Here is a 27,858-nt window from a genome sequence, read left to right as displayed (position 1 = left end):
ATGATTCAACAATCATAAAAATAAAGTTACAGCTAGTATACTAGCACTATATAAAAATAGCAACATTATATAAATTGCTAGAATAAGTGCGACTGCTCATTGCCAAGACACATCATCCTATCAAATCATATTTGTATTAAAATTAATCGAAATAAATCATATTATTATTACCGGTGACCTGCATAATATCATATATTATAACTAGATAATTCCCACAGCTTCGCTCACATATCAAGTAGTTTTGTTATGATGAGTGATGATGAGTATATATATATGATATCTCTTACTACTTGTGACATTATTTTTTATTCATCTGTCCAACAATTGTATTATTCAAAATTGCGTTAAATGACCAAATTTCAAGTACATTTTACAATAAAAATATTATTTCCATACAAACTTTACCACCCTCTTCTACCCCCTTAGATGTTGAATTTCTAAAATACCCTTCTTCAACGATGCCTATACAATATAAAATCATCACCCTCTTCACATTTCAATTCTGTTTACGCAGTTAACTATCAAATATATTGAGTGGTTAATTAGTGTCACCCCCTCTTTGGAGTTGAATTGTTTTTTTTTTAAAGTTGCATATGTCCTTTCCCGTTGTTCAAGCCATCTCAATACCAAATTGTATTAATTTTTGGATTAATCTAAGATTAGCCGTGAAAACGTAACACTGTAACAGACAGATAAAGTTACTTTCGCATTTAAAATATTAGTATGGATTTACTCGAAAAAATTATTCATACGAAGTTAAAATATTTCATCACTTGAATCACACAAAAAGACTTGATACTTAAAATTGGTAAAATTAAACCACAAGTTTCATTATTTTAAAAGTCATAAAATCGTTGAATACCATTAGTAATAGTTTAATAGTAATATTATATTATTATAATTTTAACACTTATCTGCAGTTCATATTTTATAGGTAAATAACATTACTTACATCTTTATTTGGAAATACACTAAAAAAAAATATTTGTACACAGTTTCATACGTCATTTGACGGCTATATTGAGTTAAAGATGTCAACGACTTCTTTACGAACTAATGTTTTAGGGCTGTTGTATTGTTATATAAATATGGTTAACCCGCCCAATTATGTGTCTTAACCACTCCGTAACTTTGCCTCTACGACTGCTGAAGGTTTCGAAAGGCTTCTTTCACAAGAACGATGCATATACTATTGTTGCCGATATCGAAACAACAATTTTAATGCTATTAAAATATTAACAAAATATAAAAATGAATAATAATATTAATACCTGAAAAATCGTAGAAAATCTTTGTGATTTTATATTCAAAATTGAATACATTAAACAAATTACAGATGCAGCAGGTGGGGGGAGGCGGCCTATGATCACGACTGTTCGAAATCTTAAAAGACTCTATACTCAGAGAGGTTTCACTAATAGTGTTTTATATATTCCCTAATACACCATCTCTTTGAAGATCAACTTTGACAATCGACTAAAAAAAGGCAAAACAATAGGTTTATTTTTAGAGTTGCAAACATAGTATTTTGGAGTGACGAGACAAATGTAATAATATAATAACAATGTTAGTAACTGCGACTACAAAGCCGAGGAAAAAATTATGTCACGTATTATAATATAAATTCCGATTGGGTACAGAAACGTGACGACAATAAACTCAACATTTCCTAGTTAAAGTTAGTCAACAAAGTCAACGACGAACGCTGGTGGCGAATGATGACGTTTGCTGGATTGCGATATCGGTACTTGGGATGGAATCATAGTCCGCGGACAGTATTTATAGTTATAATTAGATTTTATATTATAATTTCAACAATACTCTTTGTGAGCTTTTATACGTTTTCATAACCATACAAATACGATTTTGGTAAACAAATATACAATATTATTATAATATAATTTAAACTCCCCCACCACCACATGCACACACGTCACACAAATTACATGCTTTATGAGTTATGACTTTACGAGTCAATTTGTTGCAATTTTCTTCAATCTTGTGGCAAATATTGTAACAACTTTGTATGTCTGGGTTAAATATTTTATTCATGAAACATAACATTTCAAAATTAATCCAACAGATTGGCGACACTTGGAATGAGCTCCACAGAATCATCACTTATTATGAAGTACTAGCTAGAAAATTACAACAAGTTTTTATAAATTATCGTATTTTCATATTTTATTATATTATGATTTATATAATATTTGAATAAGATTAATAAAAAAAGGTTTAATTTAAAATACAATTATTTATAATTTATAATATGATTATTATTATTATCAGATCATCATCATTATCACAGGATCAAAGAGTATAACATTTAAAACTAAAAATAAATTACCAAATTATGCTATTTTCGAAATAAATATTTATCGATGATGAATTGGTTATTTAAATAGTTAGGTACTTATAATATCGCATAAATATTGTATGTATACATACTTCGATTTTGAGTGTTTATCCATAATATAACCTATGTATAGATACTTGAGGCTCTTAAAAGTCCAAACCGATTGTTATAGTTCACGCAAGTTGACCATAATAAAACGTACTATGCTAATTTTAAGGGTCATATTGAATTCATCCCTTACCCTATTAATAAGGGGATGTAAACATTAATCTAAAATTAATTGACTTAAAAGAAATAATTCTTGATTAATAATGATGTTAACAACCCATTTCACTATTTTATCGTTTATATTCCTAAATCGTTTAAATTTAATCGTCCATTTTAGGAAAATAAAAGAGACAGTTGATTTTAAATTAATTGTTTTTTTTTTTACCTTGTTAAACTTGTTGAATAATTGTATTTACTTAATTTGTTGTACTTCAAGGTTTTAATTTAATTTTTATAATCTTAAAGACGTGAATCGTGTTTTAATAATACATAACTAACAACATCAATTTATTATAATCTTATGAAAATAATATAACTCTTACTTATATATTGTTTCAGACAAGATATCATCGTTTTCCATTTATCTACCTGCGAATATAATAATATGTGCTGCCACATATTTCATAATATTCATAATATTTTCAAACTTAATTTTGTTGAAATATTTTCGAAAAGTTAACCTGATAAAATTTTTTATATAGGTATATTGTTTATAAGTATTTAATATTATAATATAAAAGAATAAGACAATAGTTACAATTATTATAAAATAATAATAATAATAAATAGGTAATTTAAAAAATACTTGATATTTTGATATTGGATATTTACTAATAAAATATTCAGTGAGAAATCTCATAAAAAACTTTTAAGTTAATGCAACTAAAAATAAAATAATACAATGAAAATTATAATTTAATTGACGTCTAAGCACTCTCATATTACACCAAGTAGGCGTATAACTAATGAAAAAAACAAATACACGTAAATTTAGGTTCATATCGTAAAGTCTATCCCTAATCGTAATAAATCCACGAAGGCTTTGCTCAAAATCCGATAAAAATAAACGATTCAATTAATTTTTCAGTTTTCGCTTTAAACATTTATTTTTTGTTTCGAAAAAAAAAACACCTCCATTATAAAAACATTAAAATATTTTATGCCATACCGGCGGGTGGACTCGATAAAGTCTGCGTTAAGACGACACACCTAACAGCTATATTTTCTTAATTTGTTTTTTTTACGGTTCTTTACAATCGCGTGTAATTGTGTCTCGCGGAACTATAATAACTGTGCTGTGTATTTAAAGTGTCAGGTCTCTAATTTTGAACAAATAAACGTCCCCGGGGTGTAACGAGCGGATCAGCCAGACACAATTGCTGATTGCTTTTGCGTTTCACTAATTATTGTTATTTCTGGAATACGCTATTACGGATTATATTCCTTTGTGCAGTCGCATTTTACGGGTGTACATTTAACAAGTTCCGCGGCAAATAATAATATGAAATTCGAATGACGTTAAGAGCGCAATCGGACATTATATCATTAATTATTCGATATGGCGCGCGCCCTAATTGAGCCACGATATCAAATCCTGTGAAGTAAATGCGTTTTTTACGACCCTCACGCACCCCACTCCGCAGCCAGCTGGGGAAGGTCAAAAAAGTGCACCGGCTTTATTACACACACAATACACCCTAAAAATATAGTATAACGACTTTATATTTCTTCTCGTCATTATGTTTATGCGACCACGGCGGACCTAAAAGCTTTTTTGTGTGCACCCATAGGATTTGATATCATTTTATGGAGTTTTGGTGTCTAGACCGGTGCTCAGGTTTCTAAATGCTAAATGCTAATAAACAAAGTGCGCCCTTAGATAGGCACAGGTATTATAACAGTTATCTAGATGATTTGTGCCCTTAGCAAATGCACTTACACTGTTGTATGGAACTTAAAAATAGGCCAAATAATTATATTATAAATTAACGAATAGGTAGTAGGTACGAATACACATCGGACGGTACCGAGGATAATTTTTGCGCGTACTCGTAAACTGAGTATGGTTTTTACTTTGAAATTAGAAATACTTTCGTACATATTTTCCACGATAACACCGAAACGAAAGATATAATAATATGAATTGGCCATACGACGATTGAATGATATATTGCAGAAATATGATATTGTGTGTCTGTAATGCTGAAACAGTGATTCGCTAAACCTATTTTGACGACCCCAAAGTTAAGTTTCAATTTTTAAGTGGCCATCTGCAAAATGGGTTTTCTTACGCGTATGGATTGATTGTAGGCGCCCTAACTCTGAACGTTTTTCAAATCGTTTTAATTGACAATAATAATATAATGTAGGTACATTATATACCTAGCTGGTATACCATCACACCGGTTGAGTATATTTTTACGTGTACCTACAACTTGATGCGCAAACGAGACACATAAATAACTTTTGATCGTGGACGTTCGTTTATTTTGAAACTTTGCGTCGGAATGTTGTTATCACTCGAAGTCCGCTGGAACAAGAGTATCTGGAATTACTTCGTCGTTATTCATGTGCAATATTATTTTCGCGTCTCAACGAACAATATACGCGATGCTTCGTATCTTCCTCGTCGAGTTTACTTCTTACGCCGTAAAGTGTAAAGTAGGTATATACATGATATCATCCATCCGAGTTTATGGATAATATATATTTTATAACTCATATAAATGTATCAAATCGAATAATGTACTTACACCGAAATCGCAAGCAAGTATGAGCGATTTTATGTGATTTTTTTTTTTTACTATTTTGATTTGAAGTTGATATTGTCGAATTATCGTGAGTAGTTATTTATTATTGTGCGAGAAATAGTATAATATGTATTTGTTTTATTATAATATACCTAATGATTACAGTAGGTATGCGGTGTTATGACATTTGATCACCATCATATCACTACATGACGACATAATTATATTGAATTAATCTCCACTGAAAGTTTTTACTGCCAGAAAAAATATTTAATCAATCTTAGGTTTCTATTTCTACGTAAAACTGAAAAATAAAAATAATAAAAACTTCCTATCAGTAATATTATTTAATTTTAATTATAATATTTTAATTAGTACGATAATTTGAACCATTATTAAGGACGTCTTATACCATTACAAAATTGAAATGTAATGTTATAACACTTATAAATTTATGGGAATTTAGTATAATATGTATTTGGAAATTATACATGCACATAAATTGCATATAAGACATATTTCAAAAACTAGACGATTGGATGAATGTTTTTATACATATATTCACTATTCGTGTTCACATTAAAACGTTACCAATAATAAAATTGCCCGTGAAATAAGATTAAAAATATTTTAGACTCGTTAAAATGTTATTTTGAGTAGGATTCTACGTAAAGATATACCTAATTAAAATTAAAATTTATTATACAAATAATCTTAACAAGATTATTTTATATACAAAAAAAAAATATATATGATTATATTACTCTTTTGACTTTACACGTTCGGTTTAACACGTTTTTCTGATGTATTTACAAATACATATTGTATAATATACATTATTTACTCTAAATGTTCCAACTAACCTAGATTCAAAGCCATAAACAGTGTACCTACTTATGTTAATTTAATGCAATCCAGACTAATTTGATTTCGACTCGGAAGATTAAACAATAATTTTGTTTGACGTAATTACAAAATATTTGCAAAACAACGACGATCAAATTATTTACGCAAAATACAGTTGTGGTAGTCATGATTAGATTTAAAAATAGTTTTGAATTTTCACGAACATTAAGGTTGAAACAGACGATTAACGACAAAACGATTATGCGAACGTAATCAAATTGTTACTTTTATTATTTTTAATTTATTCGTTGAAATTTCCATGGGCTGTTTTCACTGTTTTCAATGATTACAAATTCAATATTCCTATCGCATTACTTTATGGTTTATTATATTATACAGATTATACGACGGTAGGTAAATTATGTAATTTAAAATTAATTTAATTTTTAGTAGACACTATTTTTTAGATGTCCATTTACTAAAAATGAACGATTAAAATTACTAAATATTTAATTACCTACATGACTACATCCAAAAGGTTTTGACACTTATCTAGATAAAAAAATTACTCATTCATTAACTCGCTTATTTATAACTATCATGTTAATGTTATCTAACGGTTATTATGGATAGCCAATTTTTTTGTCTAGATTTTTAAATTTCAAATTTTTAATCGCATTCAATAAATAATACAGCTCTCATAGGTTCTATTATTTATTTTCACTAACATTTTCTTATCATAGAACTATAGGACTATCCAATCGATACAAGAATACCCACATTATTGAAATCATTCTACAAATTAATTTTATATATTTGTTATTTTTTGACGTCGTTTTACGATTTATATATATTATCAAATATATTTGACTTTATCGATAAACGAGTATAGCATAAAACAAATTACGGAAAAGTGATATAAAATCTGGAAAATCACGCCCGATTCGAGATTTATTAGTCCTTCGTGATTCCAAGAATAATGATCTAACATGCATCTTGCAGTCTGCAGCTACTGCAAATTTTATTTTTAATTTAATTTTGTAAGTGCATGCACTTTACCTACCTATTATTACAAAAAAGGACCATTGAAACCCAGAGACATAAAGTTTGAAAATCATAAAAACCGATAATTTATTAATTTTGGTACGATTGATCCATGGTTTAAATATAGTCAATCCATCAGTTAGATTATTGTTATTTCTGTCGAGAATTTCTAAATCCGGCCAATAAACAATGTCTTGGCCAGCATACCGAACCTGATTTTGGTCAACTGAAATTGATCTAAGGCCAAAAAACGTTTTGATAATTACCAATCCCTCAAATAGAAAGATATTACAAAGAAACAGGGCAGTAGAATATTATAGATGATAATTTGCCTGGTGAGTTAGACAATTATTATAGTGCAGAAGAAGTTTCGAATGACAGGCTCAAATTACATTGTCAGTTGGATAGTTTATTGTACTATAGTCGACAATGTGAACAAAGGTAATTTTTTAGGATTAATGCTTATTTAAGAGCCAGTGATAGTAATAATATTAAACGATATTTCATTATTGATAGGTAATGACATTTTTGTTAGTCCAACTTGTTCAAATTTATTTATTGAGTAAAAATAGAAAATAGTATATGTATACATACTTATTATATTGTATGGCGAGGACAAGACGGCTAGTAGTAAGCTATTTCTTTCTAAGTCTTGATACTTTTAACCATAGAAAGTATCAACTAGATCCAATTTTCTACCGGAGAAACCGCAGAAAATCGAAGTATTTTTAATGTTCCAAAAAGTGTGTTGATAGGGAACAAATATAGATGATAATAAAAACACGCATCGTCTTAAAACCAATACATTCATCGCTTCGCTCAGTATATAAAGTAATGTTTAAGACACGCTAATATTTTTTAAAAATTTAACGAATAAATGTAATTCTAGTTAAAATACATTGAAATATGTTTTCAGCGAGAAAAAAATTTACATATTTCATTGGACTCGAACGTGTTAAAAAGAAAGGGACACTTGCGGTTTTAGTCGATCAAATAAGTGCAACTAAATACATATAAAAAAAATATTATACATAAGCTCGTGCACTTTTAAATTAATGGTTTTTCAAAAATATGTCAGTCACAATATTGGTGAATATATACATTTATTTTTTTTGTATGTTTGAGATTTATTTTTAAAAACAATTTGTACGAAAGCAGCCGTATCGAGAGAATGAAAATATTTGTTTCGGACGGATATTTCGTCGCGCTTCAATGTATAATAATAATATGACGTTTTAGTACGATACGTGCAGCGATATTTACGTGGGGAGAAAACTTTACCCTACGATACGATATTTTGACACGGGGAACAACCATAGTAAAACCGACCTTTGACGTGACGTCGTGTGTATAATATTTAAATATTTTGTAATATAATATTCGAAACGGATTCGCTCCTCTCGTCATATATTATACGGAGTGATTCAGGGTGGGTTTTGACAAATCCCTAGAGGGGTGGACGAAAATATTTTTCAACTACAAACACATCTCAATTTTCTGTCCATCGATAGGTGCATGAGAAATAATCTTATGTAGTTATGTGCTATATTGCTATACACTTTATACATATATTTGAAATGTTTTTATGTTTTGATTACTATAATTATGACTATTATTTACTACGTATTTACTCATTGACATTTACACAGGTCCATCAAACGTATAGCCCCCAATTGAATTACTTTAATAATACATTTATGAAATTCTGACTCTTAGAATTGTACAAGTACTAAAGTACACTAATAAGACACGGACACCATATTGTTTAAACACTTACATTTTTATGTCACTTGCGTATTGTATTGTGTCGATACAAATACATTTTTATCAAATAACCCTATTTTGCTGTAAATTGTTTAGCAAACAGGAATGTTTGTTTGAGAAAGTTGTCTGAGTATACTAGTATAATAATAGCACCTAATTAATAAGTGCCAGACTGAGTATTAGCCATTAGGAACACCCGGACATCTTATTTTATGTATTTTTATGTAGTATACCAATGATTTAGTATTATTATTCTTAGTACAAGCCTAATACTTAACTCACAAATCGAATAATAACCATATTGTTTTTAAGTGTAGTAAAAAATTCAAAAAAATTATAGATGCATTATTTAAGAAAAATTTGGGCGTCGGTTGAGCTTTGAATCACTCTGCATGTATAACATTAAATCGTGCGTAATATTACGTATATACAGCGTGCAGTTATTCGACCACCGCTTTTGACATCGCGGCTGTCACGTACAGACTAACTGCAATATTGTTCTCGGTGAATACACATTTTGAAGTCGTATGAACGAAAAATAAAATCACACACACACACACACCGCGCGTCGTCTTTGAATAATTCAGACAACGATTATTAAATTATTATTATTATACACCAGAGATCGTTTCTGTCGAATAATAATAACAATAATATGATAATAATGATTATAATAGCAGCCGATACTCGCGGGCTCGCGGCAGGGTAATATATCATTATATTTACGACGTGGACTCGTTCGATTCGAGCTGCTCGCGGTGTACTTCTCTACCCAACCACAATATTATTATTATTATTACGTTTTCTGAAGTCGTAATATAAAATATAATATTTTCGTCGAGATAAGTCGTCGTAATCGGATATCCGGTTAATTGCCGGGGTAATTATACGAAACTATATATGTATAAATGTATAATACGTCGGGCGTATTTACAGCTGAAACCGTCCGTTAACTGATCGGCAAACATTTTTAGCCGTGGGTCGCGGGGGCGACGACTGTGGTTGGTCGGATCGTCTGGTGACGGGGAGGGGGGGGCTGCTGCTGCTGCTTTGGTCTTAAAAAAACCGGATACACCAGATAAGGAATATTGTTTAAAAAGTGCCATTTTCCGCGAAATCACGACCTCAATAATAATAATAATAACGAAATCGTGTACGTGCGAGCAACCCTGCGGGAGCGGCAGGTCAAGGGGACAGATCAAATCACTCGGGTTCGGGGTGCGATTTATTTCGCAACGATAATAATATAATATGTCGTCCCCGAGAGTTCATTTCGGTAACGGGGTCACTCGCTCGGACGGTGGCGGCAGCGCATAAATACAGAGTGATGAATCAAGCACATGCTCACCCCCATTTTTAAATTTAATATTGAATTTGTTCAAATGCTGATTTTTGGAATATTCTAAAAATATATTATTAAAGACCATATTTTCCGGCCCTTGATAGTTTTGTGCCACTTAAAGAGTGTCCCGTAGAAATGAAAAATCATGATTTTAAAATGAGAACTCCGTTTTTACAGTAAATTATTTAGCGGACATTTTTTTTTGAAAATATTGATATGCATGTACCTAATTCAAGATTTGAACGATTAGATTTTGAGTTGTTAAAGTATTTATCGTACTAGGGATAATGCAACAGAAGATCATACATCCACAGAACAATTGTTATTAGTAGATAGTATAAAAAATCTCAAGAATTTTAAAATCTGGATCTTTAGTATATTTAAAAATTCCAAAAATGAGTTTTTGAATAACTGAGCATTATTGACGAAGAAAAATGGGGAGAGCTCTCTTGGTGAATCGCCCTGTACATGTATATATAATCACGTAAGATGCACATAATGTATATTATGTAAAAATATTATACCTAGTAATAATATATTACTTTGTATAAACGAATCGTATTCCGATGATTGACGATCTGTCGAGTGCACCGATGCCGTTTTGAATTGATTTATAATAATATCGCGACGAAAAATTATATAAGATGCTGATTTAACAGTAATATACATAGGTACTGATATAGTAATAATCTAGTAGGTATGCTCAAAAAACAGACGACGGTGCGCCGAGCAACGGATCGCCGCCGTTTGTCTCGCCGACGCGCGGGCGTGGGAGCGGAACGACAGTGATAATATTATGCACCGGAAACTCTGTCCGACGTGTAAGTTGTTACACTCGTTCGATATTATATTATTGTGATATACGACATTACTATTCTGTTGTAACCGCGATAAATTCGTCTTCGCCCGACTTTAGGACTTTATTATATTTTTTGTATGCGTGCATGTCTCTAGATAGGTACCTACCCTCCCCGACCAGGACTTATCGTGTTTCATTCGGACGATGTTGCATTTGTAACGCTGCTCCATAACAGATATACGTTAGCTGCAATTGCAAATGTGATACGTTAATGTCATCTATATATGCTTTAATATTCCGGAAAAGTGAAAATATTGTGTTAAACGTAAGAATAATAATTTTTTGAATATTTTGATACATAAAAATCGATTTTAGACGTGTATAGTTTGTGAGTTATAATTTATAAGTATCTAAAGTTTTGTTGAGCTGAGTGGAGTAATACAATAGGGTTTAGGAGTACTCCGAAAATAAAAAATATTGGTCTGCTAATACTCTAAACTTTAATTACTTATGAGTTATGGTCAATAAGCTACCTACTTATCTAAAATTTGATTTTCATAGATCGAAATACTCCGAATAATATTCTATTTTGGAATACCTTTGAAATTAAAAATGGACGCTGTCATTCAAAATAGTAAAAACTTAAGAAATGATAACGATATAAAATAGTAAGCAATATAATTTTTCCCAAAAATGTTGTTTTGTAATGACTTAACATTATGTAAAAGAAATATTTTCCGAAACGTTAGTATTTCATTAAATAGTGAGTGTCTTAATACGTTAAATGGATCACCCTGTTATATAAATGAATATAAGTGAATGTACGATTTTTGTGATCATAATATTTGTATGATTTTATTATTTAATGATACTTTAACTATCTTTTTGCAATAATATTCAGAACCAATACGTTTTATAATGACCCAGGCCTTATATCCCTTTATGGCTTTATGCCTAAAAATCAACATTCGATGTTTTATTGAATAAAATAAAATAAAATAAATTCTATGATAACTCTCACCTGAGTGCTAAATATAATATTATACTTATTATATAGAACACGAATATTTGTGGTTAAGAGGACGTTACACCGACATTTGTTGTCTCCTTACAAATGCGTAACATAACAAATTGTACGCTCAGCAGAACACGTGTAGCTCCGTTAGTTTAAAAATTAGAGTAAAGTCACTTCTTATATAACTTAGAGATAAGATTATTATTTAGGAAATCGCATCATTATTTTTATCATATTTTAATTTTAAAACGAGTTATAAGTATTTTAAGATGTACAAATAATTTATAATTTTAAAATACTTATAATTCGCTTTAAAATTAAAATATAATAAAAAGCTTATGCGATTGCCTATATAATAATCTTACCTTTAAATTTTATAAGAGGTCAATTCACTCCATTTTTTAAACAAAGGAGCTAAACGTGTTCTGCTGAGCGTGAAATTTGCTCACTTGTAAGACGAGGACAACAAATGTCAGTGTAACGTCCTTTTAATGTTCAGTACAATAATATATTATCTACAAATCCTCAAATCCTCAAATTGTTTTTATAATGTCATCGAAAACTGTAGAACGTTTATAGAATGACGACTTGATGAAATAAAGGTGAACAATCGGACCTTTTTCCAGTCCGCAAAGTGTATGCAAATATATTATTTTTTTGAATACGTATGCTGTTTTGAAAGGTACTGGACTGAGTGTGACGGAGGAAATGTTTTTGGACTGCAATCATCATTGTATTCGATGTGTGGGTATGTTTGGATTCCCTTGTTTGTTTAAATAATAATAATTGCGTAAAGTGCAACCACCGATTGAATATTACGTATTTATTTTCAATTAAAATTTATACATTTTCAACATTCAACCTATATTTTGTCAACTTTGAATAATATTTTTAGCTGAAACTGCAGTTAACGATGAATAGTAATAAACAAATCCCAATCATTTTCATTTATAATATTATTAAATAGTTGAAACTGATCAAATTTTGAAATATGTTTGTAAATCACTTCATACAAATCGAAACATTATTTAAAAATATGTTGGGTCTTTTTGGGATATTTTTATAGACATATGACATTTTTTACTTTTTTAGCTTATGTTCGATTTATTATTTTTGAAAACTTGATAATGTAAGACAAGGTTTCTTATATAAGTTATTATTGCAGAGATCTAAAAGTTTTAAGTTATTACCGTAAAAATTACAACACTCGTACCACATACCCCGGTATGTCGGTGTGCCGTTTCGTTTAAAATAATTAACTAGTAAGTACCAAATATGTACAACTTTATAATATATAATATATCATCGAACTATACTTGTGTAAAAGCGCGTAAATAAGATTGTATTTGATAATCGGTCGTCTTCGTACACACATAATAATATTTTAATATGATGTCGGTGCATACAACGTGTACGGTTATGCGAATAGTATTATACAGTTTAACAAGGCAAACACGATAAACCTACAGCACATAATAATAATAATATATATTATTACATAGCATATTACACATATGTACCTATAAAATAATCTTGACAGTATTTACCAAACTCGACCAAAATATGTTAAGGCGCATGGTGTTTATTTTGTTTACTCGCGGGTTTTAGACCTATATCGTATTATATGTATATATTATGTAGCTATACTACCTATACGTTGTATCACGCGCCCCAGTAAAATTACAAACCGTATAACCTTCAGTTAAGTCTCTTGACAATATCGCGGGCCCGCACTGCGAAACGACCGCCGTGGCAAGTGGGTGGTGAGGGGTAGGTTATTATATCCGTTGTTTTATATATGGCGTTTGCGAAAGGCCGCGGCTAAAATGTCAGTTGGTGTATAATAATACCTAATATTATATTATTATTATAATGTGATAACATGGCGGCGGAAAGGTTTCTTTTATTTTTTTGTTTGTTGCTGTCGTCGGAATTATAAACACCACCGGCGAAAACATATCGTAATATTATTATACAATAATAGTATATAAATATATGTAGAATTTGGACCGTCGACGCTAATTTATTAAACCCACCCCTAATCGCCAGGGCTGATTTTCACCCCCGGGGTCCGTGCGTGTACAGGTGCAGCAGTGCCTCCTACTCCTCGACCACCCACGGACCCACGTCAAAATTAATGATATTCTGAGGATGCCCAGTGCACTGTTCTGCTTATTTTCTCTCTGGCCTTGCAATACGGACGAAACGAATTCGGACAAAATCAGTTTTTATTTTTATGTCTGATTAATCTTAAAATAAAATCACACGCATTACAAAAATCGTAGAGAAAAATATTTTTGACGGTATATGACGCTGCAGCTTTGACACGTAAATTTATTTAAATATCGTCTCAAATCAATTTAATATCCAATTAAATGTACAACATTTTTTTTTTATATTTCAAGTCAAATAATGATAGAATGTAAAATCGATTCGCACTGAACTCTCAAAAATATGATCCTCTATAAATTATTGCAACAGGTGATGAAAACAAATGACGTCCTCTCAATAATCTTGTCACGCATATCATGTCGTCGTAGGCGTTTGTAAAAAGAATATGTAACTCTTGTCCGAATTTATCGCAAAAAGCTCAATTTGAAAACATACGCGTCTTCCTCGAGTATTATTAACGACGGCCTGCAAGACGCACTCGTCCTATATAATATGTATTATATAGTGTACCTACAGCTACTAGACGACGATGACGACGAGTGTGCCACCGACAGTTCCTACCAATTAACGATTTCACGCGACGATGGTGTCAAGTATTGGACGGGGTCTTTATTATTGTTATCATTTCTCTGTAATCAAATTATCCGGAGGGGCGTTTCTTTTGAAGCCCTCCACGCGGCTCAAAGGGAAGAATCGACGGCTATTAATTAAACGAGCGTATAATTAAATTTTGACAAGTTAAAGGAATGCCGCGGCGGAAAGAATGAGCGGGAAACGGGTAGTAGGTGGTACCTAAGTGTAGAGCAAGAGCGAAAATTCGTCGGTATAGTGGCTTTTTTCCCCTTTATTTTTCCCATCGCAGCGCGCGTACAGCGTATATAATAATCGTTTGATATCAAAGCAGCGGCGGCGGCGTTTGCGTAGGACATACACTTTCTCGACGTGATCATTAAGCACAAAGACGATATCCGACGATCATTATAATATGTATATACATATATATATATAAGCGATTTGTAATAAATTAATGATCGCAACATTTTTAGACTAAACAATTATTTTAAATTATATACCGCTGCTGTTCCTTTATATAATATAGCAAAACAATTGAACCGGCTATTGAAATACGAGAAGGTCGACGGACTAAAAATTAACAAAAATCGTTCTTTTATATATGCAATATATTTAAAAGCGCCGCGCGTCGAACTCAAGTCGTATCCGATTTCGTTAAGTCTATATAGGCGCTGGCACAACTACCCGGTTAGGGAGGGTTCCATATAGAATATTTTAATGTATATGGGTCATTAGCACACCCTATAGATACAAAACAGCACCCTGTTTTAAAATATTAGCTAAATGTATTGATATAAAATATTATGTATTTATCGTCGAAATTTGTTTTGTTAGTAAAAATAATAATTTTTGTGATTTCGTGATACGCGCGATTTGACAACATATTGCCAATTATCATTAGTCATACCACGTTTTGTGAAAGATCGTATCGGCCATGCGCTGTAGACTTAGAGAGGATGTCTGCAGATTGTCAGCCCACCATTTGTTTTCTCTATCTGACCCTCAACATAGCAAATTTCCACTACAGTCTACAGGTGAATTGTCCATTTCGGACGAATTAATTCACAAAGCGAGGTACACTGACGAGACTACAACCAAGGTATAGGTACTTACACCTATTTAGGACTATATTATTTATTTGGTCATATTTTCACGGGCAAAGTCACGTTACATAGCTAGTATCTCATATAGGTACAGTACATTATATATATATATATATATGAAAGGCTTATTTCAGCGAACTGATAGTAATACTAATAATAGTAGTAATAATAAATAATAATTGTTCGCAATATTATAATGTGCATATGGTCACATCCGAGAGTCAAGGAAAATAAAATATAGACGTTAATTACATCATAGAAGCGTATTACGTCGGCTTCAAAAGAGAAATCGAGTGACCATAATTGAGTTATAAAATAGTTCGCTGATGACCCAACGGTGCCTTTGTTAACATAAATCCACATATATGCAATATGCGATATTGAAATACTTTGAAAATACTACTTCACAGTGATATATAAAACCGTATAGGTACCTATTATGGGTATATTATATGACTTACTTGGTTGGAGGATTTGACGATTTTACTCCGAAATTTAAAATTAAATTAAAATATCATGTAGTCGGTTAGGTAGGTATCACGGTACGGTTACATTATTAAAATACTAGAAGGTACCCGACTTCCCCCAGATCAAAATCAATCTATCTATGTATCGTGTTCAGTTTTTTCAGCTGAAATACCTAGGTGGTATATAAAATATATATAATTAAATCACAATTAAACTTACTTTTATGATTTCCACTTCTTATTTATTCTGAACATATTTTGATGTAAACGCAACAATTTGAAGATAGATTCAACGATTAAGCAACGTAAATCCAATATCGTTATTAAAATTGATATTCGTCAAAAATATTTTCAAATTATGAAAGCATAAATCATAAAACTAATCATTGTAATAATAACTGTGTTCATAAGAATTTGGTTTTAAGTTTTGTTTTTAAAGTTAAAATTCATTACGGATAGAACCTGTACGCGAAAAATGTGTGAAACGCAAGGGAGTGTCACAATATTTTCGGAATAGCCTTTATTAAAGGCATTTCTTCCATGAAATCATTTTCATGGAAGAAATACCTATCATTAGATTGGTGCAACAACAATATAAATCCGTTTATTTTTTTCTGAGTTATTTAAATAGATTTTAGTTTGGATAAATAAACAAATACAATTTCTTATTTAAGTTACCATCACGCAATAATAACTGTGATTAGCTGTGTACGCTGTGCCCCCAATATTTTTATATAAACAATTCCAAGTCAAAACGGACCAGGCTTTTACATTTTCATTATATGAAATTAAATAGGTACAAGATTAATATAAAATTATTATGAATCAAATGAAAAAAAAAACATTTGTTGTCGGCTATTGGCCTTTCAAACCGGCGGGCCCCAGTGCTGTGCACCGATTGCACCTAAGATTTTTACGGCACTGTCTATAGGGGTTGATAAAATAAGCTATGAACACCCTCCGAGTCTCGGGGAATTCATTGATAATATAACTTTTATTGAAAACGATCTAGTAGTTTTTGAGTCTGTATAGAGTACAAACAAAAACACATTCATTTTTATACATTTTCCTTCATAATATAAACATAATATATTATAGATAGACGATGATGATGACGATGATAATAATAATACCTATGGCTATAATACGAAACGATGTTATAGTTATATAACAATATTACTCGGACCGGATATTAGTTTGAATAAAAAAATCTGCGAGTGGAAATCGGTTGAAACGCTCGGGTCGGTGTGTAGGTCTCTTGATGAATTCGTAGCAATTGCGTAATCGTACGTGTGCTGCGTGGAGGGTGGCAAAAAATATGTGTATAATACGTGTACGTGCGAGAGGGAGTGCCCTGCAGGGGCGAGTGCATCATCGGCTGAAGCCCCACGGCAGACGTCCGGAACACGTAATAATTATCGATTTTTCCATAGGATACATTAGACACTGCAACGGTATAATAGTATTAGTGCCTTGTGATTAAAATGTTGAAAAACATAACGTCATAACACTACAGACGTAGTGCAGGGTCGGACAATATATTAAACACACTAAGCTTACAGGGTGATTCGTTTGAACACTTTCGTTTTATCAAAAAGTTTTGACGTTTTTAAAAATGTTTTAATTTTTTTAAACACCAATACAAAACGTTATTTTTGAAAATTAATTTTCCCATAATTTCAATATATAAAAATCTAACTTCGAACAAGTACTTAATTAGTTAGAACTAAGTAGAAATAGTCTATACTCATTTAAAATTCGATTTTTCTTTTATATCCAAGTGCTCAAAAAAATGTTCTGTTTCAGAGCATATGATATTTAAATGTACACGCAGTTGTTCAAAAAAGTAAGAAATTAAAATAATATATGACGATAAAAACAGTAAGAAATGTAATTAATTTCAAAAATGTTGTTTTGAAATTGAATTTAATAGCATATATATTAATATATTATTTTTGTTATGAATTTTATTTTTTGTTTGTACTATTAATTAAAAAATGTCTGTTCTGAGCCCAAATTGTTGTACTTATTAATAAACACAAAAAATAATTAAAATTAATATACTCGTATTTGTGGAAAATCGTAAGGAATGAAAAACGTAGGTATTGAGAAAACAAAAATAATATATAATAATAGAACTCGTACAATTTTCTATTTTATTATGTGGGGGATTGTGATTGATATTGCCTTACAAACAATTGACTTTCGGTTCGAGCAGAACGGTCATTATTAATGTGTGTGTACTTCCAACATCATCGTATACCACGAGTAAGTACGACATATTATTATTATACTCGGGAAAAATGTTTAAAATCATAATAATTATTATCGTGTGTTATTATTGTGTGCGGACAGCCACGTTCGCGTCTTGATTATTATTGTGCACTAAACCAATTTTATGAAAACTCCTCCGCTGGTTATTACACTCAAGACTATCATATATTATATTAGGTATTTCCTGAAGGGTATACGTTTTCCCGTCTATATGGCATCATTTTCCGTACATGTGTATAACTATACATAATATTGTGCGTTTGCAGCGTGCAGTTCTTTGAACGGGTACAGCGTAAGCAAATTATATTATTATATATTGTTTAGTAAACCGGCGTGGTTGAATTCAGTTAGTTTTCCGATGTCGACCTTCTCCCGCGCGTGGTGTATTGAATTAAGTCCATCGCCGCGGTAGGTGTATTTTCACGAAGAAATTTAATTTTCCGTCGGAAATAAAACTATATTATTATACGACATACACTGCTCGCCGGCTACCCATTATGTTGCAGTTCCTAATAGGTATATATTATTATTATGCTGCAGTTGTATTATACATAATATTATACACAGCGCCTCTCGAGTAAATAACTAGTTAAAAAATAAATTACAGTCGAGGGTAACTTTTTTTTCTTCAAATATCAACCTGAAAATGAACTGACGAAATAAATGATAAAATAATCATCATAGTATAATTTTAAAATTGTTATTATTCCCGGGGAGATTTCGTTAAAAAGCCACTATCGCGCACGCATAAAAGTTAATTTTTAAGGATTTACGAGGGGGTAAAAAATAAGTATTTTTAAGCCATAATACCTACTCGTATATAATTTATTTAAATTATATCAAATAGTACAACGACGGAAAAAAAACTCTTTTTTAAATCGCTCTTAGAGAAGTAATAAATCGTTATATATATATATGAAGTGGGTATCTATAATATATGCATACTATTTTACTTTCTATTAAAATTAGATTTAACAATTGATTTTTCTGTTGGGCGTTTGTTCAAATGTTCAAGTACGAATTGTACCGTCGTCATAATGTTTATTCGCAATTATATTAATTTTACTATGTATTTATGTGTAAGGGTATTTAATTAAAGATAATTTTGAAGATTTCCTCCAAACCAAAACGGAAATTATTATGAGTATTATTATTTATAGTTGTATACACACAAAGAAAAAATATGAGAGATAAAGAAAGCGACCGTAATTATTACTGCGTGGAGAATATTCAGAAGCTATTCGTTTTGCACGTCATCTGTCAAGGTTGAACACGAAGAGCTCGGAATGTTCAAAATCAATACGTTCTATTAAGGGTGTGTTATAATTTGTCTAGATAAAAAATAAAAAGTTTTCTAAACAATCCGAGAATATTAAATGCGCTTCACTAGACGCATTGCAACGAAATGAATAAATAATATAATAATAATATCATATATTTTAAACGAAACATAATTTCGTGAGCATTATTATTGATCATGGTTGTTTTTGTTGATGTGAGGCAGTGGCGTAACCAGGTGTTTTTTTTAAGGGATGTGTCATGTATATAATATTATCATTGCATATACAGGGTGATTCACCAATCATGTTCGCCGCTCATTTTTTACTATGTTGAATTTATTTGAATTTCGAATTTTAGAAATTTTAATATAGCTATCTCAAGAATATTTTTTAAAACACTCATAGTTTTATGACACATAAAAAGACCTGTGGCGATACAAACTTCTTTTTTCAAATAAGAACCACATATTTTTATTGCAAATTGTTAAGCGGGTATTTTTTTTTTATTTTCATGTGTTTAATTTAAAATATTCGAACGTGTAGTTTCTAAATTATAATAATCCATGATAATTTATAGGTTTGTAGAAATAAAGGCTTTGATGATTTGACAATAATACCTTGTTAGTCATGTTTATATGATATTAGGATTTTATGATTTCTAAACACGTGCTGTATTCTACATAAACTATTAAATATTAAATCTATTTTATATTTTCCAAAATTCAGAATTTGAATAAATTCATTATTAATGGATAAAAGGAGTGGCGATCATGCATGAACAGTCACCATGTATATTGTACAGAGAAATGGTGTTCGCAATTAAAGTGCTACCTACCTACTCCAAAACTTGCATGCACAATCAGTATTGTATACTCGTATTCCACCATAGGATATTTTGTAAATTGTATATATTTATACGCATTGGAAATCTATTTCTCATAAATAATATTAGTACACAATTATATTGGTACCTAAACAATGAAATTGCAGATAATAATTTGTTTATTAATATATTAAATTTAAACACAATTTGTTTAAAGATTAAATAATTCAAATCATGAAAAATCAACATTAAATAATAAACGCAATTCGAATATCAAACTACTGCGCCTTGTTGTTTTAAACTATGTAAATCGTCATATACGTATAGTAAGTAGATAAGTAACCTAGATAGTTGGGGAGGGGGAATAATATCACGAAATCACTCCATCTCCTCTGGTAAACGCCACTGAATCATGGGGTCGTGTAAATAAAGTTTTATTAGAGGCTCTCGTTTTTAATTCTTTATAGTTTAGTATTAAAACTTTTGAAAAAAAAAAATGTTTTTAATATATAACTAAACGTTACATCAATAATATAATCATTAGTTTTATCATAATAATATGTGTCAAAAAATACTGAAACATGCTATATCCATTATCCACTCTTGAAATTATTTTTACAAAATGTTTGAGTTGTCATTTATATTGTTGATTAAAGTATACTGTACCTCGATAAGGTTTTAAATATAATATTGTAAAATGTATAGTTTATAGAAATTCTTTGACGTTCGTCCGCCAATATTATATGGTTGCGGGTTGGCTAAAAAACATAATCCCAAATATATAAACGAATCTGTAGGTCGTTTACGTATACCAGCTACCTATAATATTATGGTATTTTGATCTACTTCATAATTTCCGTTATATACACAATATTGTATAAAATTAAATACCATAGACCATTCTTATTATATTATTAGTATTGTTGGTAGAACTGTCGACGCCACGAGGCTTCATCCGTTCTTCAAAATCGTTCGGGACGACACGCTCTAGGAGTCTAGGGCAATCCATTAGTAGTCCCTCTGAACATTACACTTATAATACCTATTAATTTTTTTTATCTTTTTTCTAAGAAGTGATTCATAATATTGTATTACGTTAGTTAAGGCGTCTGCGATTAGCTAATTTTAAGTCTTTGAGCGGGAGTTCCTGGAATAGTTGAGATGGACATTTGAGAGATAAGAGGATTTTGGCGATTAATAAGTTTATTGTAAAATGTATTATAAATAAATGTATTATTTTTGGTTAGAGACACCACAGGCATCCAGTAATTAGTCGTAAACTAGTCACCTGAAATGCTTCCAGAAGCGAATGTTGGACTGTTTTGAATGGCCCCAGATTTGGATTCTGTATGACCAAGCTATAATATCTTTATAGATGAGCATTTTGTTTTTGAGACTGAGTTTGGACTTACGAATTGGGCGGAGAAAGTGAAGTTGTGAATACTGAGTTACATAGTTGTCTCTAATTTTTTGTAAGATTTTTCCAGTTTTTACATATATGTAGTAAATCTACAAAAAAAAAATTAAAACGTACAGAGTTGAGTGCAGCTGCTATGCAATACCCTCTTCGCGATCTAAACTGCAGTATACTATGATCATAATTAAAATATAATATATGTATATATTTACATAAATATTTTACTCAACGTTCCTGTGCTTTCTGTTCACCTGTTAAAGAACATATTATTATTATTTTCCGAGTGCATACTCCTCCACATAGACAACGAGTCAGTAATCCGTAAGCCACGGTACCATAATATTATATTTTAAACTCCGTGCCCGCCGAAACGGTTCGTTTAAAATGCGTAATTGTTTTAAGCTCAACTCTGCACGGGATGACGACGACGACTGCTGCCGCTGCGTTCGGCGTAATTGCGATACGTACGAGCGTACACATTATTTTATTTTATAATGTATTATTATTATTCTCGCCAAGATTGCCGGCCGCGCGCGTTTTCAGGTGCCGTCTCCTGCAGGGGAGGGGAGGGGGAGGGGGTGGTGGGTGCGACGGACCGTTTTAATTTAAACGGAATGCGCGCGTTCCAAGACGTCCGCCGGCGGTCGACTGGAAAATTCCGGACGCGCCGCGGGCAGGAAAAAAAATATGAGCCCACCCCTCGTCGTCTATATACAGTCGTCGCGATGTGCCGTCCGCCGCACCAGCAGAAAACAGCGGTCTTCCTCGGCTGCGTACCGGTTATATTATTTATTTGTTTTTTCACCTCCTAAATCCGATTGTTCGAATTTTCACGACAACATTACAATATTACCGTCTTACGCGATATATTATATTATTATTTTTCCTTGCAATCCCGCTCGCACGTCGTAAATTACGTGAGATGATTTTATTATATTAATCTGCGCATCGTTTCGGTCGGTCCACGAGCGTACACGGACCATTCGGCATATTATAATATAATGGGATAAATTTGTAGAGGAGGCACTATACCGCTACCCCTCATATTTATCCATTCTTTATATTATTAATAGATGTGAACATTTTCCGTACACCAATATTCCACTGAGCTTACATATTATTGCAAGACCGGTGTATATATTATAACAATAATAAATTATGAATAATATAAAATATTTACATTGATAAAAATATATATAGGTAGATAGGAGGTACCAATATTTTTTTGATCAATAAAAACATGACAATTTTATTTTAACCCAGATTGTCTGTCTTCAAAATTATACATTTCCAATATATCGTCATCCTTTGATAAATCTGAAGAACAGTCATGCAGCATAGATACTCGTTCTGGGTTAGGTTTGATTATTGGTGTCTCTTTGAAGAAAACGTTTACACTAAAATACGAATACACTAAAATATTGAGGGAACTGTAAAAATATTTGGGACCTATAATAACCACCTTTTGCATACAAAATAATAATAATATTGTAATTAATACTAAGATATTATAAAAAATATTATTCAATTTTTCAAAAAACACAGTTATAATAAACTACCTAAAATTATGTAATTTGATAAAATTGTTGTCTTAAGATTTAAGTTATCACCTAACACCTTGTGAAATTCGAATATTATATTATAGTGTTTCAGCACATGTGATATGGACATGCGGCATCGAAGTCTCTATTGCAATATTATAGAACACAAATCAATTTATATTACAATTATACACATGTAGAGTAACTTAATTATATATTGTGTACACTGTACTTGTACAGTAAATTGTATCAGTTTCCCGACTCGTATTACACACTATTTATCAGTCGACGCTAAAAGAAGCAAATTTCCTACGATAACGCGTATCACATGTATGCTTTGCTTTGCTATTCCGTGCGTATCTTGGGTGGACAATTTGTCGTAAAACGACACTCGAGATTTGTGCTGGACTTAACCAATTTGCTTTCTGAAAATGACATAATATTGATTAATGACCTTCTGACATCTTTGGCGATCATTCTCATAACACTATTGTATACGAATATGATAATATTATAAGTCTAACGTCTTTTTAGTCTTACATACATTGATCGATTGTGCTATATAAAATGCTTGTACGAAGCACCCTCTACTGAAGTCTACACTCGACCGTAACTGGTATATTAACTGTTTTATAATCTATTTAATAATATATCACTAATAATGATATAAGGTTGGTGTGAAAAAAATCCATTCACCCTTCTTGATTCTAAGACTAATAGTTGAGTGGTTAATAATTTTCTTGTGATTTAGAAGTGTATTAAATGTACCATAAAAAACCTATCCTATAATAATTTTGATATTATGTAATGGTTAGAATTCATAGAATTAGGTTATTCAAACTCATAAAAGTGGCTAAAGTTTATGAGTGTTACGATGTCTGAAATTCATCAGTTCTATAAGCGTATTTGAAATGTTTGTATTAAAAAATGAAAATTCTTGAAAAACAAGTCAAAGATTGACATATAGGTAGAAATTTAATTTTTTTTTATGGATTTTAAATTTTTATAATACACAGTTATATGACATAGTAATTGATATTAAACAGTTTACTATTTAGATAACTCTGATTGTTATTTTTAAAATGTGATGCACAAGATACATATTATGTAGAATTAATCAACCTATTATTGCTAATAAATTTGGTAAAACACTAAAACAGTATAATCAGTTATTTAAAAGTAGTAATTAATAGTATTTAAAATGTTCTATACTTCACGAAGAGCTATAATCTTACAATCTTAGAACTATTTTATTATAAAATGAAATTAATACTGTTCATTTAAATCCCCAGTAGTTTTTGTACTGTATTAAAAAAATTTATTTTAAAAGTTCTCTTCTACATTTTTATAATAAGGCAATTACTATTGTTATTACAAAATACAAGTATAGGTACTTACATTTACAATATCGTATTTGTAATAAGTATAATATAGTTAAATTTGAATCCATACAAATCGACCTAATTTACAGGGATATTATCATTTATAATATGAATAGAAAAAAATGTTAATTAATTAAAGTGCATTAAACGCATGCTCAACTGCAAGTAAAATCATATAAGTATTATAAAAGAAGTCAATAAACTAAAACCGTTTTATAGAAACTAAATCTTCAAAAGAATACGCATTTTATTAGATTTCTTTTTACACGTCACATCCGAGCACGAATAAATTGAATACTAATACTAAAATACTAAATACAATGCAGAGTATTGCAGTGTGACCGTAAATTTATATGAGTAAAAAAATTATCTAAGATGAACGTTTAAATACCTTGTAACTATTTATCTAGATAAGATAAAATATGAACAAATCATTATCTAGATATTCATCTAGATAAGTCCAAACACTGCAACTAACATGTATAATGTTTAATTTACGAGCGTGGCAACTACCTGCAGGGCGTCGAACTTGGCGACAGTCTTGGAGTTTGTGGCGAAGTTTAAGACGATCGCGGATGATAAATAGATTTATGCATGCAAACTGTCAATGTTTAATGTGCTGGACGGACGACGTGACGCGGCTCCAAGACGTCGCGGTCAAGTGTTGTTATATAGTACGGATGTATAATGTACACGTAGTTTATTTAGCCAATGGGCTCGTGCAACAAATTACAGTGAAGCCTGTATCAACAATAACGCCGCCGTCGTTAAATCGGAAGAGACCGAAAGACGTCTTCTCCTCTATCGGTGGTGGTCGTGGTGGTTGAGGAGGTGTCTGTGGGGAGAGGAGAGTGTCTAAGCCTCTGCTAATAATAACGTACCTACCCTCTTGTTGGAGGATTAGTGCTCGCGTTATTTGCGGTGTTTGCGTTTCGGCCCAAAACGCGAGCGAACCTCTCGAACAACTTTTTTCGTGTTTCTGGTTGATTTTCACGGTATAATATGTGATATCTTAGTGTCTGCTGTCTTACGATGTCTTCGTCAATTTAATATTACGCGAATGTGACAAAAAACTAATTTCTTAATAAAGTGAATTTTTTCATATAAAGTACAATATTTTTAAAACGAAAAACATAAATCTCAAATAATATACTAAAAATCTATATTACGGGTATGAGTAGTATCATCCTATTATTTTTTAACGATGAATAAACTAGAAAAATGATTTGATATCGACTATTGGCTCATTTGATTTTATTCAAATATATGTTTAGCAAGTGTTGTCAATCGGGGTTGATAATATAATACTATATTACGTTATAGTTTTTGAAAAATGTGTTGGCATTAAATGTCAAGTACCTACTACGATATTATACAACAATATTAATATCATGTTATAACGGTGATAAGTATTTCATATAATTTTATTTTATGATTTCGTTCGTCTACCAAATACGTATTTCTGTGACACGTTTTACTAGATATATAACATTACATATATTATACAGTATATTGGACATATTATATAAACTTATAAATATTAATATTCGATTTATTTTTAATCGCGATATGAAGAGAAATAGAGGCATTTGAAACATATACCCTGCAACACCGTCGGCGACATATTTTTATTTAGAGAATATCGGAAATAAAATAACCGAAATCGTCTCAGTGATGTTTTGAGTTTTTTATAATATTATTACCCGTCACCAGGTATATAATATGGTCAGCCAGTCAGGGTATGTGTGTAATAATGTTATGTGGGTAATACGTTTTTCAGTATAAGAGTGGTTAGCTGTTGAACACATTTTATTACCTCTCTAAAATAATTGTTGGAACAATACTCAAGTTGAATAGGTACCTATTGACTATTGTCTCTATATATACTGCCTGTCAATAATGTCTGCGCACGTGAAATTATAATATTAAGTAGGTATTAAGTACGTTCTGAATCAAAAAAAAATGTTCACATTTAAATATTATATAGTCGACTCATTTTTAGACACTTCCATATAATATATACGTATTTATATTCATTTATTGACCAATATAGTTGAGAGTTTATACGAATTGAATTTAAGATGTCGAAAAAGGACGCGTCGTTGATTTAACTTTGAATATTTATAAAGTGCAAACAGCAAACAGACTGTAAGGAAAAATAAATATTATTCCATATGTAAATAGGCACATCCAGTATAAGTTGTAGGTACACGTCCACGGGGATGTCGAGTGTACAGTATGCAAACATCAAATTATTTTCATCAATGGAATGAGTATATAAATTATTAAATATGTATTATTTTTATATCGTATTTATACATCAACGCTAATGTAAAGAATAATAAAAAAAGATTCGCTGCTGAGAAGAAAAAGAAATAGTGTTAGTAGTTGTTATATAATACTATATTATAAGTATAAACAGCACAATGGCCGACAGTCACGTGCTCATATTGTACTTTAGAAATTGTCAGATTGCTAAAGCCTTAATTCTAATACATCTAAGTTTATAATTTTATCATCTCCATTTTTTATTTTTTTATTTTCTCAGACATGAAGATGAGCAAAGTGGGCAACCAAACCAACTCGCAAGACCCTCAGGCGGTTAACTCTCGGGTTTTCGTGGGAAATCTCAACACATTTCAATGTAGCAAAACCGACGTCGAAAGAATGTTTCAAAGATACGGTCGTCTAGTGGGTGAGTATATTATATTATATTATAGTTTAATGTATAATAATGGTCATTTTCGTATATTTTTTGTTCACACAATACCCAGGAAAAAGTGTGTCTTGTTTTGAAATATGACGTTCGAAAAATTGTCGACTATTTTTTAAACTTTAATCAATTCATTATTATTCATCAAT

At 31.0% G+C, this 27,858-nt stretch overlaps 1 protein-coding gene across 1 annotated transcript in view; it reads left to right on the top strand.

Annotated features, from left to right (window-relative positions):
• Nucleotides 1–27,858, top strand: part of LOC132951954 (heterogeneous nuclear ribonucleoprotein C-like 3) — a 129,121-nt gene that overhangs the window by 26,089 nt on the left and 75,174 nt on the right. The window contains exon 2 of the mRNA XM_061024030.1: nt 27,545–27,691. Within this exon, the coding sequence (XP_060880013.1) occupies nt 27,547–27,691 (145 nt within the window). The 5' untranslated portion in view covers nt 27,545–27,546. The remainder of the gene's footprint in view (nt 1–27,544; nt 27,692–27,858) is intronic.

Source organism: Metopolophium dirhodum, chromosome 9 (genome assembly GCF_019925205.1).
Source record: "Metopolophium dirhodum isolate CAU chromosome 9, ASM1992520v1, whole genome shotgun sequence".
Taxonomy (NCBI): domain Eukaryota; kingdom Metazoa; phylum Arthropoda; class Insecta; order Hemiptera; family Aphididae; genus Metopolophium; species Metopolophium dirhodum.
Note: the sequence above shows the minus strand (reverse complement) of the source record. Positions and strands in the feature narration are given on the sequence as shown.